Source organism: Phacochoerus africanus, chromosome 15, assembly GCF_016906955.1.
Source record: "Phacochoerus africanus isolate WHEZ1 chromosome 15, ROS_Pafr_v1, whole genome shotgun sequence".
Classification (NCBI taxonomy): Eukaryota; Metazoa; Chordata; class Mammalia; order Artiodactyla; family Suidae; genus Phacochoerus; species Phacochoerus africanus.
Window position 1 is genome coordinate 49,969,550 of NC_062558.1, and position 15,985 is coordinate 49,985,534.

The window sequence follows — 15,985 nt, forward strand, 5'->3', positions numbered from 1 at the left end:
CAGAGGCGCACACTCAGTCCCTTGCAGGGATCCATGGTGGCAGGAGGGCACAGCACTAGCCAGCCACCTAGACTATTCCAGGGTGACAGAGAGGTCACAAGGGCCAACTGATCTAACTCAGAGCTTTTCTTGATACATTTCTTGATACTCTGAACATCAGTATTCCTAACATATTCCATATGTTAAAAAAGTGAAAGAAGAGGTTCCCATCCTGGCGCAGCAGAAACGAATCTGACTAGGAACCATGAGGTTTCGGGTTCAATCCCTGGCCTCACTCAGTGGGTTAAGGATATGGCATTGCCGTGAGCTGTGGTGTAGGTCACAGACATGGCTCGGATCTGGTGTTGCTGTGGCCGTGGTGTAGGCCAGCGGCTATAGCTCTGATTCGACCCCTAGCCTGGGAACCTCCATATGCCTCAGGTGCGGCCCTAAAAAGACAAAAAAAAAAAAAAGAGTGAAAGAAGTAGAATTAAAAGAAAATAGAGGAGCCTTCTGGAATCCTAGAAATATCACAGGTGGGAGACAGACCCCAGTTCACAACCCTGCTCCCACGCCGACCAGCAGTGTCATCTCCAGCTTCAGTCGCCTAATCCCTACAAGGACAATAAAGATGCCCCACCTAGCAGGATGCTGTGGGGATGAGCAGATGAATGGGGGCTGGCACTTCACAGGTGCCCATGCAGATAAGCTGCAGGATAGAAATAACAGAACACCACTGTGAATAGGTACTGGGTGCCAGGCATCAGGCCCGGTTCTCAGCACCCTCTTTACATCACTCCAACTACACCAGTCTAGACTTGGAGGCTCAGAGAAATTAAGCAATCACCCACAGTCACATGAGCTCTGAGTGGCAGAAAAAGAACCCACACACAGCCCTCTCTGAACCTGCTGTTGTCACACACTGATGGGGCCCCAGGCACCACAGTGGCCACACCCTTCAGCCAAAAAGCCCACAATCCCACCATTCCTCTAAAGGCTTCCAAAGACATTGGACCTCCATGCAGCACCCACCTCCATGAAGAATTCACCTCCAGACAGCTCTCACTTCCAGGCAGCACCCACCTCCAGAGAGAACTCACCTCCAGGTAGAACTCCACTCCAGAAAAAACTCACTTCCAGGCAGCACTCACCTCCAGGTAGAACTCCATGGCTGTCTCCAGGTCCTCGCGCTGGGCTGCCAGCTGGGCCAGGTTCTTATACGTGGAATACTTGAGCATCAGCCCAGGGTGTTTCAACCCCTCTTTCTCATCACCAGATGAAACTGCCTATGAGCAAAACAAAGGAGCAAAGTGATACAGAGGCCCTGAAGCCTCAGCAGACAGCAGGACACCTGGCTTCAGGACTGGCCTCTGCCACAGGCCTGTGGGCCAATCCAATGCCACCTTCCACTGGAAAATGAAAGTGTGGCCCCAGATGTCCTTCAAGGACCCCCTCCAGCTCCGAGCACACAGAGAAAAAAGGTTAGACCCCCACGAGGCAGTCTGTAGGCATCCAGGTACCAAAACACATAGAGGGAACTTTCTCACCACACCCAAGGACGCCAGCTTGGATGGTGACATTTACAGCATGGTAAAGCCAGCTGGCCGCTCCTCCAAGCTACTCCCAGCACTCTGAAAAGGGGACAGGGTATGCGGAGGCTGCATGGAGGCAGTGGACCAGTGCCTGGGCAGCCAACATACACGTCCTACACACCCAGCAGCACAAGACAGGTCACTTTAACTAGAAAGTAGGTGTCCCCGGGAAAACAATCCCAACCCCAATTATCACAAGACAGAGCAAGCTGAAGAGCAGAGCCTACCAGCATGCTGTGTGTAAACCATGACCGCGCTAGGAAAACCTTACGACTTCTAAGAACCCTTGATTGAGCTGTGCTAACCACGGAAAAAAGACTAACCATTTTGGCAGAAACCCTCAATGGCACAAAGAGGTCCTTCCAGGGGTGGGTCCACAGGCCCACCTGGTCCAGGGCAGGTCACTTATGCAGGGCTCTGGAGAAAGCCCAGGCAGAACCCACACAGCTCAGCCTCGTCCATCACCCTCTACTATCTTGGGTCTCACACTGCCTGCATGAACGGCCAACCAGGGAGGGCTTGCCCCAGCTGCCTTGGCCCTCCAAGCCCAGAACTCTTCAAAAACTGGCACGAACATTTTTACAGAGACTAGACAGTGGCACGTCCACATAGCAGTGGAAGCTCTGGTGACCAACCTCCGTGATGGGGACAGACACTCACAGGGACCAGAGGCTCACTGGCCCCCATGAGCCCCTCCAGCATGTCCAGCTCACATGGCCAAATTACACACTTCTTGAGAGCCAGCGTGTTCTAGGCCTGTTTATGCCAAGTGTTTGTGAGACCATAACTGTGGAATTTAGTTTAAGTACACCTGTGCCAGATGAGTGTGAAAAGAAACTTGCTTGTATAGTTTCTGTACTTTCCAGTTGTTTACAATGAATGCAGGAGGAAGAGGCTGAAGAATCTTTTTTTTTTTTTTTTTTTAGCTTTTTAGGGTCATACCTGCGGCACATGGAAGTTCCCAGGCTAGGGGTCAAACTGGAGCTACAGCTGCCAGCCTACGCCACAGCCACAGCAATGCCAGATCCTTAACCGAGAGGAGCCAGGGATTGAAACCATGTCCTCATGGATACTAGTTAGGTTCGTTACTTCTGAGCCACAGAGGGAGTTCCTAAAGTACTCTTTTTAAGGCTGAAAGTAATAGAGAGATGGCCACAGCTGGGAGCAGGAGGCTGACAAACAGCCAGTGCTAGGCCCACCGGCATCAGCTCTGTGCTTCAACCACCAACTCAGTGCGGTGCTTACCCACTCATCCCTGCCGTGGCCTACGAGGGAAGAGCCGCTCCTGAACTGTGCCCAGCACTGGCACCAGCAGTGCCTGGTATGTGTGGCATAAAGTCACTGCCCCTCACTAGGCTACTCATGGCAGGGGGGGAGTGTCACAATGCCCATGGCCTGAATTCCCAGGCACTAAACAGCAGCAAGAATCCCGACAAGCCCTATGGTTAGGTGTGAAGAGACACTGAGGGTGAGAAGAAACAGCTTCTGTGGACAGGGAGGACTTGGCATTCCAGGGCAGCAGAAACCAGCTGGGTACCATGGAGGCATCTACTTCCTTACTGCACATCGCCTGAGTTTGGCGTCAGAGTGCTTGAAAACAAATCTTTCCTCCTAATGAAACACACATCTTCCTACTCAATTTCAGGTCCCAGCCCATTCCCACACCTCCTAGTGACACGTCCATGATCTGCCACCGCAGTGAGGCCCTGACACTGGGTGCATGTCCTGCCTGCCCACCCCTCCTGCCACATCTGCATGGCTCCATGTTGCTCTCCCAGCCCTTGCTCTACCGATGCCTGTCAAAGCCCACCATGCATCTACAAGGCTCCCGGCTGCCAAGCTGCACTAGCTGAGTGGCTCTGAGCTATCGACACTCCCAGGCCTCAGCTCACACAATCATGAACTGGGAATGATGCACCCCCTCCTGGCAGTGATTGTGAGGATCAAGAAGGAACAGCAACCAGCACCTACGGTGTCCTCACTCTGAGCCGAGAACCAGTCATATGCTTCTCCAGATTTGCCAGCCACTCACAGCAAGCCCACGAGGTGACCACGCTGCCGGTAGGGAAGCTGAGAGGCCACTAGCCCAGCCCAGAAGTGGGAGGGGACCTCACCTCTCGCAACAGGCGCGCCTCCAGGAGCTCATGGTAGGCTTTGGCGGACTCCTCAAAGCGGTCGTGTTTCTGCAGATCTAAGGCCTTGTGGTACAAGGCAAAAGCCTCTGCTTCCTACAATCCAAGACAGGAGACACTGTCATGCACACAGGTTTGTCTTTTTAAGCCAACAACAGGGGGCTGGGGAGAGCTTCAGTCATGGCCATGCCACCAGTCACCTGTACACCCTGTTGTAACCACAGCCTTCCAGGAGCTCATCACTGGGAGGAGAGCGCCTCAGGAGCCCCCCCAAGGAACCTTGGGCCACACAGGCTCAACTGAGTCTAGGCAACAGCAAAACCAGGCTGAGGGTGTGCTGATGCTTCCTGGGTAACGTGAGGCACGCAGCCACACCAGCCAGGGGTCCCGGAGAGGCCTAGACAGCAGGGATGTCTCCACTGCTTTCCACCCGCCACTCTGCCCAACAGCCCATCACTAGCAGGGAGGCCAAGCCCACTGACACGACTTGGAGACCAGGACTGCCAACTAGCAGATGTCTGAGAGGGCTCCAAGCTGTCCCGGTTTCTCCTGGGAAGGTGTATGTTTACTCCAGAGAAAAGAGAGACAAGAGCGAGCCCTCGTTATACTTGAAGATGTGGGTGGAGTGTGGACAGGAGGAAGGCAGGCAGGCTGGAATGGACTCGGTGCCAGGCCTTGTGGTGGAGAGGACAGAGCAGGAATCTGGAGCACACAAGTCCAATCTGGCCCAAAGACTGTCAGCCAGACCCAGGCCAGGCTCCCTCTAGGGCCTCCTCCCCTGGAAAACGGGGGCTTGCACCAGGAAACTCCGAGGCAGTAATGTGATCCCGCCCCCAGGGTGTGCCAACCACCATGGCCTGCACGGAGAACAGGCTGCACAGAAAGCTGGCCCTGCTGACAAGGGCCTACACACGCTCACAGAAGAAAGAGCGCCACCATCTCAAGGGAGCCATCCTAAGTGGAGAGGATGAACATGATGTGGAGAGCCGGCCATCTTTCAAATGGGGTTTTCCTCTAACATCCCATTAAGGAGATGTGGGAATGCACTTAAAGCCAGGAGCCACCTAAAGAAATGAGAATCAAGACCCGCCTGCAGAGGAAGATCCTGGATTACACACCTGTGCCTCCTTTGTCTGGGTCTTGTGGCTTTTAAAGCTTCCTTCATGATCATCCTCAACCGTGGAGCTGGCATTCAAGGCTGCAATTCGAATCTAGAAGCAGAAGTTGAGGAAAGGTTTGCTCATCACTCGGCTTGTCAGTAACCCACAATGAACACAGCTCTACATGACACGTTCTGCCTCAAACAGCCACGGCCTCCTCAGAAGGTGGGGACTGAACAAGAGAATCAGTCAGGATAAGAAGGAGGACCAGAATATTCTAAAGGGGCCAGGCCAAGCTGCTCAGGGACGAGTCCACTCCAACATGGCAAAAGCAGATTCCGACACAACAGGTAACTCTGTGCCTTCAAAGCAACTGTGATGAGGCCCTGCAAACCATGTTCACAGGGGCCAGGCACCCACACCCTCAAATGTGCCAACAGCTGCCAGGAGGAAGGCTGCCCATCCTGACAGCCCTCAGGGTCCCCCCAAGAAAAGGCCCCCCGGAGTGGAGCACCAGCACGCACCATGCTCGGAGGCCTCAGCACCACTGCCCATCACTGGCGGCCACACCCATCACAGGCTCCTGCAGAGGAAACAGGACAGGCTGAGAGAGGGCCCACAGGAGCTGGCTCCGGCACACTGGAGCAGGAGCCTCGGGGTGGCTGGCTATGTGGTCTGTCACCCAGGGAGTCCCTCGGCCAAAGCCCTTGCCCTCGCCAGACAAGGCACCTGATGCACAAGAGGGAGGCCTGCGCCTGCCCCCGAGCTCACTGTTCACCAGAGGTAAGAGATCTAGAAACAATACTTTGGCAAAGGTGAATGAAATAAAGAGAAATACAGGCAACATGGAAAGGTAGAGAACAAGTCATTGGAAGGGGTGGATTAAGGCCTGCACGAAGCCCCAAGGGACAAACCTAGGCTGGAGCAGGTAAGCAGAGGCGGGAACTGGAAAGCCAGGGAGCAGAACACGGAGACAGGAGGGCGCCCTGCCAGGGAAATGGAGCTTTATTCTGCAGGCAATAGGGAGCCACTAGAGTTTTCCAAAGAACAAAACCTAAGAAATACTAAGGGAAAAAAATTAGAGGTAGGGAGACCAGTGGGAAACCTGCAAAAAATGACAGGATTGGTGAGGATGTGGAGACATCCGAACCTGCCACTGCTGCTGGGAATGAAACCTGGTGCAGCTGCTGTGGAAAGTGGTCTGGCAACTGCTCAGGATGGCGAACACAGAAATGCTATTCCTAGGCATTCACCCAAGAAAAATGGGAACATGTCCACACCAACACTTGTCCACGAATGTTCATGGCAGCATTATTCATGACGGAAAAAAAATAAGTGGAGACAACCCAAATGTGTGTCAACTGATAAAGAGATAAAGAAACTGCAGCCTGTCCATACAATGGATTCTCATTCAGTCATAAAACAGACTGAAGTAGTGACACTTGCTACTTACTACATGGTGGATGAACCTTGAAAACACACTACATGAAAGAAGCCACAAAGGCCACATATTATCTGACTCCATTTATATGAAACATCCAGAACAGGCGAATCCACAGAAACAGAAAGCAGAGAGCAGGCTGGGCAGGGGGGTAGATGGGGAGGGGCCACTGATAGGGTCAGGGTTTCTCTCCAGTGTGAAGAGAACATCCTGCAATTGATTGTGGTGACGGATCCACAACTGTGTGGCTACGCTAAACTCAATGAACTGTGCAGCGCCTTACAGAGCTGAGCCGTCCAGTCTGTGACTCAGGTGCTATTAGTAAAAAAGAGACTCCAGAAGGCTGGCTGGGACAGTGGCAGTGGGGACAGAGGGCACACATCCCAGGGGGCAACTACAGAACTGGGCCCCTGGGAGGCTGGAGGGGCAGCAAGGGTTCCAGATAACACCAGGGTTCTGACCTGAGAGGCAGCACCCCTTAACCAGCCAGGGAAGCCAGAGAGGAGCCAGAAAAAGTCCCGGGTGGAAAGCTGGCAGCAGGCACTGGGAAGGAGCCTTGGAGACAGACTGAACCCGTGCTCCCCTGGTATAAACTAAAGTGACTAGCACTACTGGCAACAGAGATCACAGCAAGGCTTCCACGTGGGGCTCTGGGCTCTCACAGGCTTCCACAAGGAAGACAGGAGAGTCCTTTTCACAGACAAAAAAGACTCAAACCTCCACTAGGCTGACTGCTACTTTATCTCCCAGGTTCCACATTTAGAAAAAAAGAATGCTGCTGATTAACTCTGGAAACTGCTGCTTCACCATCAACCATGCTATGATGGACACCGTGACCACAATTCGATCTGGAGAGAAAAAAACCAGAGAAAAGTAGAAACTATGGCACTAAAACCCTGTAGCCAGACTATTATGTAAAACACTCTCAGGGAGTTCCCACCATGACACAGTGGGTTAAGAATCCAACTGCAGCCACTCAGGTCACTGGGAACATGCAGGTTCAACCCCCAGCCCAGCACAGTGAGTTAAAGGATTCGGCATTGCCACAGGTGTGGTTTAGTTCGCAGCTGTGGCTTTGATTCAATTCCAGGCCCAAGAACTTCCAATTGCCAGGGGTGCGGCCATAAATAAATAAATTAAATTAAACACACTCAGGAGTTCCTGCTGTGGCACAGTGGGTTAAGGATCAGGCATTGTCATAACTGCAGTGTAGGTCACAGCTGCTCTGTAGGTCACAGCTGCAGCCTGAATTTGAACCCTGGCCTGGGAAGTTCCACATGCTGCAAACATGGTCAAAAAAGAAAACACACACACACATACACACAGAAAATAACAAGCGTTGGTGAGGATGTGGAGAAATTGGAATCCTTGAGCATTGCTGGTAGGAATGTAAAATGGGGCAGTCACTGTGGAAAATAGTATAGAGTTTCCTTTAAAAAAATTAAACGGGAGTTCCCGTCGTGGCGCAGTGGTTAACGAATCCGACTAGGAACCATGAGGTTGCGGGTTCGGTCCCCGCCCTTGCTCAGTGGGTTAGCGTTGCCGTGAGCTGTGGTGTAGGTCGCAGACGCGGCTCGGATCCTGCGTTGCTGTGGCTCTGGCGTAGGCTGGCGGCCACAGCTCCGATTAGACCCCTAGCCTGGGAACCTCCATATGCCGCAGGAGCGGCCCAAGAAATAGCAAAAAGACAAAAAAAAATAAAAATAAAAAATAAAATAAAAAATAAATTAAACGTAAAGTTACCATATGACCCAGCAATTCCACCTCTGGGCAGATAAATACCCCAAAGAATTGAAAGCAGATATTATACATATATCAGCATCATTCATAGTAATAGCTCACTGCAGCATTAGTCACAATAGTCAAAAGGTGGAAGCAACCCAAGGGTCCACTGATGGACAAACCGATAAACAAAATGTACTTTATTGATACAATGTTATATGATTCAGCCTTAGAGAGGAAGGAAATTCTGACCCAGGCTACAACACGGATGAACCTTGAGGACATGATGTTGGTGAAAGTCAGTCAGTCACAGAAGGACAAACGCTGTATGATTCCACTTATATGAGGCACCCAGCACAGTCATATTCATAGGGAGGGAAAGAAGAATGGGGGTGCCCAGGCTCTAGTGGAGGGGCAATCAGAAGCTACCACCTATGGGTAGAGTTTCTACTTGGGATGATGAAAAATTTCCGGAAATAGCTAGTGGTGATAGTTACATAACATTGTACGTTTTCAATGGTTTAAAATGGTAACATTTTTATGTTTTACATATCTTGCCACATTTTTTAAATGTTACCAATTAAACAAATCAAAACTACAATGAGGTACCAGCTGGCACCAGTCAGAATGGCCATGATTAATAAATAAGTCTACAAATAACAAATGCTGGAGAAGGTGTAGACAAAAGGGAACCCTCCTACACTGTTGGCAGGAATGTAAATTGGTACAACCACTATGGAAAATACGGAGGTTCTTCAGAAAACTAAATATAGAACCACCATATGATCCAGCAATCCGACTCCTGGGCATATATCCAGATAAAACTACAATTCACAAAAAGACACATGCACCTGCATGTTCACTGCAGCACTATTCACAATAACCAAGACATGGAAACAACCTAAATGCCCATCACAGATGAATGGATTAAGACGATGTGGTACATTAACACAATGGAGTACTTCTCAGCCATTTGCAGCAACAAGGATGCAACTAGAGATTCTGATACTAAGTAAAGTAAGTCAGAAAGGGAAAGACAAATACCACATGATATCACTTACAGGTGGAATCTAAAATGTGGCACAAATGAACTTACCTACATAATAGAAACAGACTCACAGACATAGAGAACAGACTTGTGGTTGCCAAGGGGAAGGAGAAAGGAGAATGGACTGGGAGTTTGGGGTTAGTAGATGTAGAATATTACATTTAGAATGGATAAGCAATGATATCCTGCTGTATAGAACAGGAAACTATATCCAATCTCTTGTGACAAAACATGATGGAAAATAATATGAAAAAAAGAATGTATATACCTATACATTATATGCTGTACAGTAGAAATTGACACAATATAAATCAAATATACTTTAATAAATTTTTTTTAATTTAAAAAAATAAAATAGAAGCTCCCAATGTGGTGCAACGGGATTGGCAGTCTCAGGAGTCATTGGACACAGGTTTGATGCCTGGCACAGTGGGTTAGGGATCCGGCATTGCTGCAGCTGCAGCTTAGGTCTCAACTGTGGCTCCAATCCTTGGTTCAGGAGTTCCATATGCCATGGGGCAGCCTAAAAAAAAATATGTTCAACATCATTAGACATGAGATATGCAAATTAACACCATGATGAGATACCACTACACCTATTAGCACAGCCAATTTCTTTTTCCTTTTTTCTTTTCTGACTTTTCTAGGGCCGCACCCGCGGCATATGGAGGTTCCCAGGCTAGGGGTCGAAGCGGAGCTACAGCTGCCAGCCTATGCCAGAGCCACAGCAACGCCAGATCCAAGCCGCATCTGTGACCTACACCACAGCTCACGGCAACACCAGATCCTTAACCCACTGAGCAAGGCCAGGGATGGAACCAGCAACCTTATGGTTCCTACTTGGATTCGTTAACCACTGCACCACGATGGGAACTCCCAATTTCTTTTTTTCAATGATAATGCTAAGTTCCTGTCAGGACACAGAGCAATCAGAGCTCTCATACATTTCTAAGAGGAATGCAAAGTGGTACAGCCATGCTGTAAAACAATTTCTCATAATGTAAAATGTACATGTACCATTTAACACAGCAATCTCACGCCTACATATTTACCCGAGAAAAACTTCCACACGTCTGTATGTAAAAGTCTATATCAGCTCCATTCAAATCACCGAAAACTGAAAACAACCCCAACACACCCTTCAACATGTAAATGGATAAACTGGTATGACAGGTACTGCTCAGCAGGACCCTACTGATACAATGCAATACAATCACCAATTAAAGAACAGTCAATACATTTTTCAATGTTCATGAATCTCAAAGTCATTATGCTGAGAAGCCAGTCTCAGAAGGCTGCCTATTGTATAATTCTATCTGCATGCCATTCTGAAAAGACAAAACAAACACATTAGTGGTAGTCAGGGGTAAGGGAAGTGTGTCAGGACTTTGAGGGTGACAGGACTGTCCTGCATCCTGTTTGTGGTGATGGTTACACAAATCTATGCATGTGTTAAAAGTCACAGAGCTGTACACCCCTGAAAAGCTCAAATATTTTAACTTACTGAATTAAATTTAAGAAATATAAAACATTTTACTAAATAAATACAATTTTTAAGAGTGCAGGGGAGAGATTCAGATGTTAGACAAAGCATAATTCAAGCCTAAATGTTATTAAATGTGACCAAAGGCACAATTCACATTGATGATATAATACTTAAGAATATACACCAAATAACACAGCAACCATTTTTTTCTTTTTTTGCTTTTTAGGGCTGCACCTGTCGCACATGGAAGTTCTCAGACTGGAGTAAAATCAGAGCTGCAGCTACTAGGCTACACCACAGCCACAGCAACACCGGATCCTTAACCCACTGATCAAGGCCAGGGATGGAACCCATATCCTTATGGATACCAGTCGGGTAACTAAGAGCCACAACGGGAACTCCACACAGCAACCAATCTTAAGGAACAAAAGCCACAGGAGATGCTATTAGATAGAAACTCACCCCTCTCAGTACAAGACAGATCCAGTGGAAAAGAAATAAGTAAGGAGACGGAAGATCTAAACAAAACAAATAGAGGAGAATTGTATAGATGTTACCAAACTCTACCCCCGACAACAGAGACCACCCACTCTCCTCCAGGGCCACAGCACATTCACAGGAAATGATCCTACATGAGGTCACCAAGAGAATATCTTCTATAAAGTACAAATATTAAAAACAACACTCTCTTCCAAAGCAACAGAAATAAAAGCAAAAATAAACCAATGGGACCTAATCAAATTAACAAGCTTTTGCACAGCAAAGGAAACCATAAAAAAACCCAAAACGACAACTTACAGAATGGGATAAAATAGTTTCAAATGATGCAACTAACAAGGGCTTAATCTCTAAAATATACAAACAACTCAGACAACTCAACAGCAAAAAAGCCAACAACCCAATGGAAAAATGGGTAAAAAACCTGAATAGACATTTTTACAAAGAAGACACACAGATGGCCAACAAGCACATGAAAAAGTGCTCAACATCACTGATTATTAGAGAAATGCAAATCAAAACTACCATGAGGTACCACCTCACACCAGTCAGGATGGCCACCATTAACAAGTCCACAAATAACATACGCTGGAGAAGGTGTGGAGAAAAGGGAACCCTCCTACACTGTTGGTGGGAATGTAAGCTGGTACAGCCACTATGGAGAACAGTATGGAGGTACCTTAGAAAACTATACTCAGAACTACCATATGACCCAGCAATCCCACTCTTGGGCATATATCCAGACAAAACTTGCCCTGAAAAAGACACATGCACCCACATGTTCATTACAGCACTATTCACAACAGCCAAGAAATGGAAATGACCTAAAAGTCCATTGACAGATGACTGCATTAAGAAGATGTGGTATACTGAGTAGTATACACAATGGAATACTACTCAGCCACAAAAAAGAACAAAATAATGCCATTTGCAGCAACATGGATAGAACTACAGATTTTCTTACGAAGTGAAGTAAGTCAGAAAGAGAAAGACAAATTCTATATGATATCACTTATACCTGGAATCTAATATACAGCACAAATGAAATCTTTCTACAGAAAAGAAAATCATGGACATGGGGAACAGACTTGTGGTTGCCAAGGGGGAGGGGGAGAGAGTGGGATGGATTGGGAATTTGGAGTTAACAAATGCAAACTATTGCCTTTGGAATGTATAAGTAATGAGATCCTGCACTGGGAACTGCAGCTAGTCACTTATGATGAAACATGATAATGTGAGAAAAAAGAATGTATACATGTATGTGTGACTGGGTCACCTTGCTGTACAGTAGAAAATTGACTGAACACTGTAAACCAGCTATAATGCAAAAAAATATAAAAATCATTATAAGATTAAAAAATAAAAACGACACTCCCTAATAACTTAAAACTAGGTAAGTGACAACCACCCCACCAGTAGCAGAGGAAGAAAAGTCCTTATGTCTAAAAATGTAGGAACCGGGGAGTTTCCTTCATGGCTCAGCAGTTAACAAACATGACCTGCATCCATGACGAAGAAAGTTCAATCCATGGCCTCGCTCAGTGGGTTAAGGATCTGGCGTTGCGGTGAGCTGTGGTGTAGGTCACAGACGTGGCTCAGATTGCCTCTTGCTACGACTGTGGTGTAGGCCAGCAGCTGCAGCTCCAATTCAACCCCTAGCCTGGGAACCTCCATATGCTGCAAGTGCAGACCTAAAAAGCAAAAAATAAAAATAAAAATAAATAAATTTTAAAAATATAAAAATAAAAATGTAAAAACCTCCTATTAAACAACTTCCAGGGAAAAGGAAATGCAACTAAAATTCTAGACATTTAAAGAAATACAAACAATGAAAACATACATGTCACATACGTAAAAACACAGTGTACTCATCCGTGGGCGAAGGATTATCTCCATAGAAGAGAAAGCCTATGACAAAATTCAACACCTATTCATGATATTTAAAAAAAAAAAAAAAAAGCACCTCAAGAAAATCAGAATTTTCTGTATTCTATCTTTTTTTTTTTTTTTTGGCCAAACCAAGCCACAGCAGTGACAACACCAGATCCCCTAACCTGCTGTGCCACCAGGGAACTCCTGGAATTTTCTTAACAATGTTAAAATACATATACCTTAGTCTAAAGCCAAAATTTATTAAATGAAGTAACACCAGAAGGACTTCCTTTAATACCAGCAATAAAGCAAGGATGCCCACTGAAACACCATTTCTCACCTAACACACTGGCAAAAACTAAAGCACAAAGGCATACTCTTGGTGGTAAGGTTGTGGGGAAACAGGCACTACTCTCAAACACCTTTGATGGGAATGCAAATTGGTACAAGCCCCCCACAAAAAAAACAAACAAACTAGTATAGCCCCTCTGGAAAAGAATATGACAACAGGCAACAAAATCACCAATGCACTTACCTTTCAAGCCAGCAATCCTAGGAATCTACCCTGAAGATGCATCTCCAACTATGTAAAAATACATATGCACAGGATTCCAGCACTGTTTGCCGTTGCAAGATCTTGAAAACCACCTAAATGGCCACAGATAGTCCAGGAGATGAATAAATAAACTATGGCACCTCCATACAATGAAGTAACATTGCAGCTGCAAAATCCATGAGGGAATGTTCACAGCTACATTATTCATAATAACCAAAGAGAAGAAACAACCCAAATGGCCATCAACTAATTTCTGGATAAACAAAATGTGGTCCAGCCATACAATGGAATATCACTCAGCCATAAAATGGAATGAACTAATGAAAACACAGATGAACCACGAAAACATGATGCTGGGAGTTCCCACTGTGGCTCAGCAGGCTAAGAACCCAACGTAGTGTCCAAGAGGATGCAGGTTGGATCCCTGGCCTCAGGCAGCGGGTTAAAGATCTGGCATTGCCATGAGTTGTGGTCTAAATAGAAGACGCAGCTCAGATCTGCATTGCTGTGGCGTAGGCCGGCAGCTGAAATTCTGATTCAACCCCTAGCCTGGGAACTTCCATATGCTGCAGGTTGGGCCCTAAAAAAGCAAAACAAACAAACAAACAACTCAGCAAGGCCAAGAAGTTTAGAAGTTTAGTAAAGACTAAGTAATTGGTGGAGTGCTGTGGATGCTCCAGTTCCATTCCCAGCGGGGCGCAGTGGGTTAAAGGACCCCTCTTTGCTACAGCTGTGGCACAGGTCAAAGCTGTGGCTGTGATGCAACCCCTGGCCTGGGGAACTTTCATTATGCCACAGGTGGGACCATAAAATTTTAAAAAAACCAAAAAGGCACATTCAGGACTTAAACCTCATGAGTTTCCAAAATCTTTATGGTACAGTTTTCATGGCCCTCAGAACACATGACAACAGCACACCCTGAGCACCTCACCCAGATCCAGTGATAAGGGGTGATGTTTCTTAGCAGGCTCTGGCCTGGGAATGGGGAAGCCTGGGCCTTGTGACTGACATGGCATCAGATGCCCGTCTCTAGGTCATTTCCCTCCACTGTATGAGGCTTTGGGCTAGACTTGGGATCCACAAGCTACCATGCCCACAGTTTCTGTACAGCTCAAGAGCAAAGAATGGCTTTTTCTTTTTCTTTTTTTTTTAATGGCCATACCCATGGCATATGGAAGCTCCCAGGCCAGGGATTGAATCTGAGCCACAGCTGCAACCTACCTACCCTGCAGCTGCCGCAAAGCTAAATCTTTTTAACCCACTGCCGGGGATTGAACCCCTGCCTCAGAAGCAACCCAAGACGCTAGGGTGGGCAGCACAACCCACAGCACAATGGCAAGAACTCCCACTTTTTACATTTTTAAATGGTTGAAAAGTTCATGACACATGAAAATTACTGACAACATAAAATTGCAACTTCAGTGTCCCTAAATGAAATTTTCTTGAAACAACTTTACGAACTGTCGTTGGCTGTGTCCACAATACAGCAACAGAGCTAAGAAAACTATGCCCCCCCCATTATAAGCACAATTACACTCATTATTGTCACAAGGAATAGTATCATATAAACTACTCTATTTAGAACCGAAGTTTGCTGACCCCTGAACCAGACGTCTCTGAGGACACATGGGTCCTAACCACGGTTATGTGCCACACAGAAAGAACCCCAGCCGCTCGGTCCTCATACACAGTAGGCCCTTCACCAAGGGGTGAAGGAACCCCTAAAGCCGCCTGTGCAGACACCTGCCGGCGTCAGAAAGCTCCACCTGGCCTCCTCCGGGACGGCAGTGGGTCCAGGCTTTTAGTCTGGAGTCGGCTAGCCTGCCGGGAAGCTGGGGACTTGGGACAAGCGGCCGCACCACCTCTCGGCCTCAGTCCCCATCCCGCGAGGGGCGCCCACCTGGTGCCCGCCGCGCAGCGCCGCCGCGAAGGTTAAGTGGAAGAACGCGCAGCAAGGGTGGGTGCGGGGCCCTGTTCCGCGACCGCAGACGGGACGGCTGAGTTGTTGAGACCCCCACAGCGTTCCCGAGACCCCCGCCCCAGGCCCCAAGCGGAACCGGAGCCGCCAAGAGGTTCGCGCGGCAGTGGGGCCTGGCTCGGCCGCTCGGGCTCCCAGCCTGGGTTTTCCCGTGAGCAGCCCCCAGCCAGCCGCTCCTCAGCACCACACCCACAAGCCTCACCCCAACCCAGGGCCTCCCCAAACCTGCAGCACGCGAACTCACGAGTCGTCTCCACGGCAACAGGCCTTCCGCCCGACCCCCGCCCGCGTCGGGAGGACTGCGCGCCTGACAACAAGGAGCGCTCCCATTGGCTCGGGAGCCGGCTCCGCCAGCCAATCGGCGAGCCCGCACGCGCCTTCCCGAGAGCCAGCGCGCGGGGACCTTGAGGGCCTCTTGGCCGTAATCTGCAGCGCGGTTGGTGACCCCTGCTAAGTAATCGGCAGCAGTGTTCCAACTGCGACAGGTGCTCAGAAGGTGGAAACCTGGGGACACTTGGAGGGGACCAAGGGAGTAAGAATATTCTCATTCCTATGCCCGTGGCTCACCTTTTTCCGAAAAG

At 48.2% G+C, this 15,985-nt stretch overlaps 1 protein-coding gene across 12 annotated transcripts in view; it reads right to left on the minus strand.

Moving 5' to 3' along the window:
• CABIN1 (calcineurin binding protein 1) overlaps positions 1-15,721 on the minus strand; it is a 101,995-nt gene extending 86,274 nt beyond the window's left edge. For 5 of the 12 annotated variants that reach the window (XM_047761907.1, XM_047761905.1, XM_047761906.1 and 2 more), the window contains exons 1-5: positions 15,649-15,721; positions 5,328-5,386; positions 4,822-4,914; positions 3,686-3,799; positions 1,131-1,265 (exon numbers count right to left, since the gene is read on the minus strand). In XM_047761907.1, coding sequence (XP_047617863.1) covers positions 1,131-1,265; positions 3,686-3,799; positions 4,822-4,914; positions 5,328-5,330 — 345 coding nt within the window. In that variant the 5' untranslated portion in view covers positions 5,331-5,386; positions 15,649-15,721. Of the gene's footprint in view, positions 1-1,130; positions 1,266-3,685; positions 3,800-4,821; positions 4,915-5,327; positions 5,387-6,961; positions 7,093-13,405; positions 13,519-15,629 lie in introns of those variants that run through there. The other 7 variants (XM_047761900.1, XM_047761901.1, XM_047761904.1 and 4 more) reach the window with 7 other exon arrangements.
• Between the last annotated feature and the right edge of the window lie 264 nt (positions 15,722-15,985).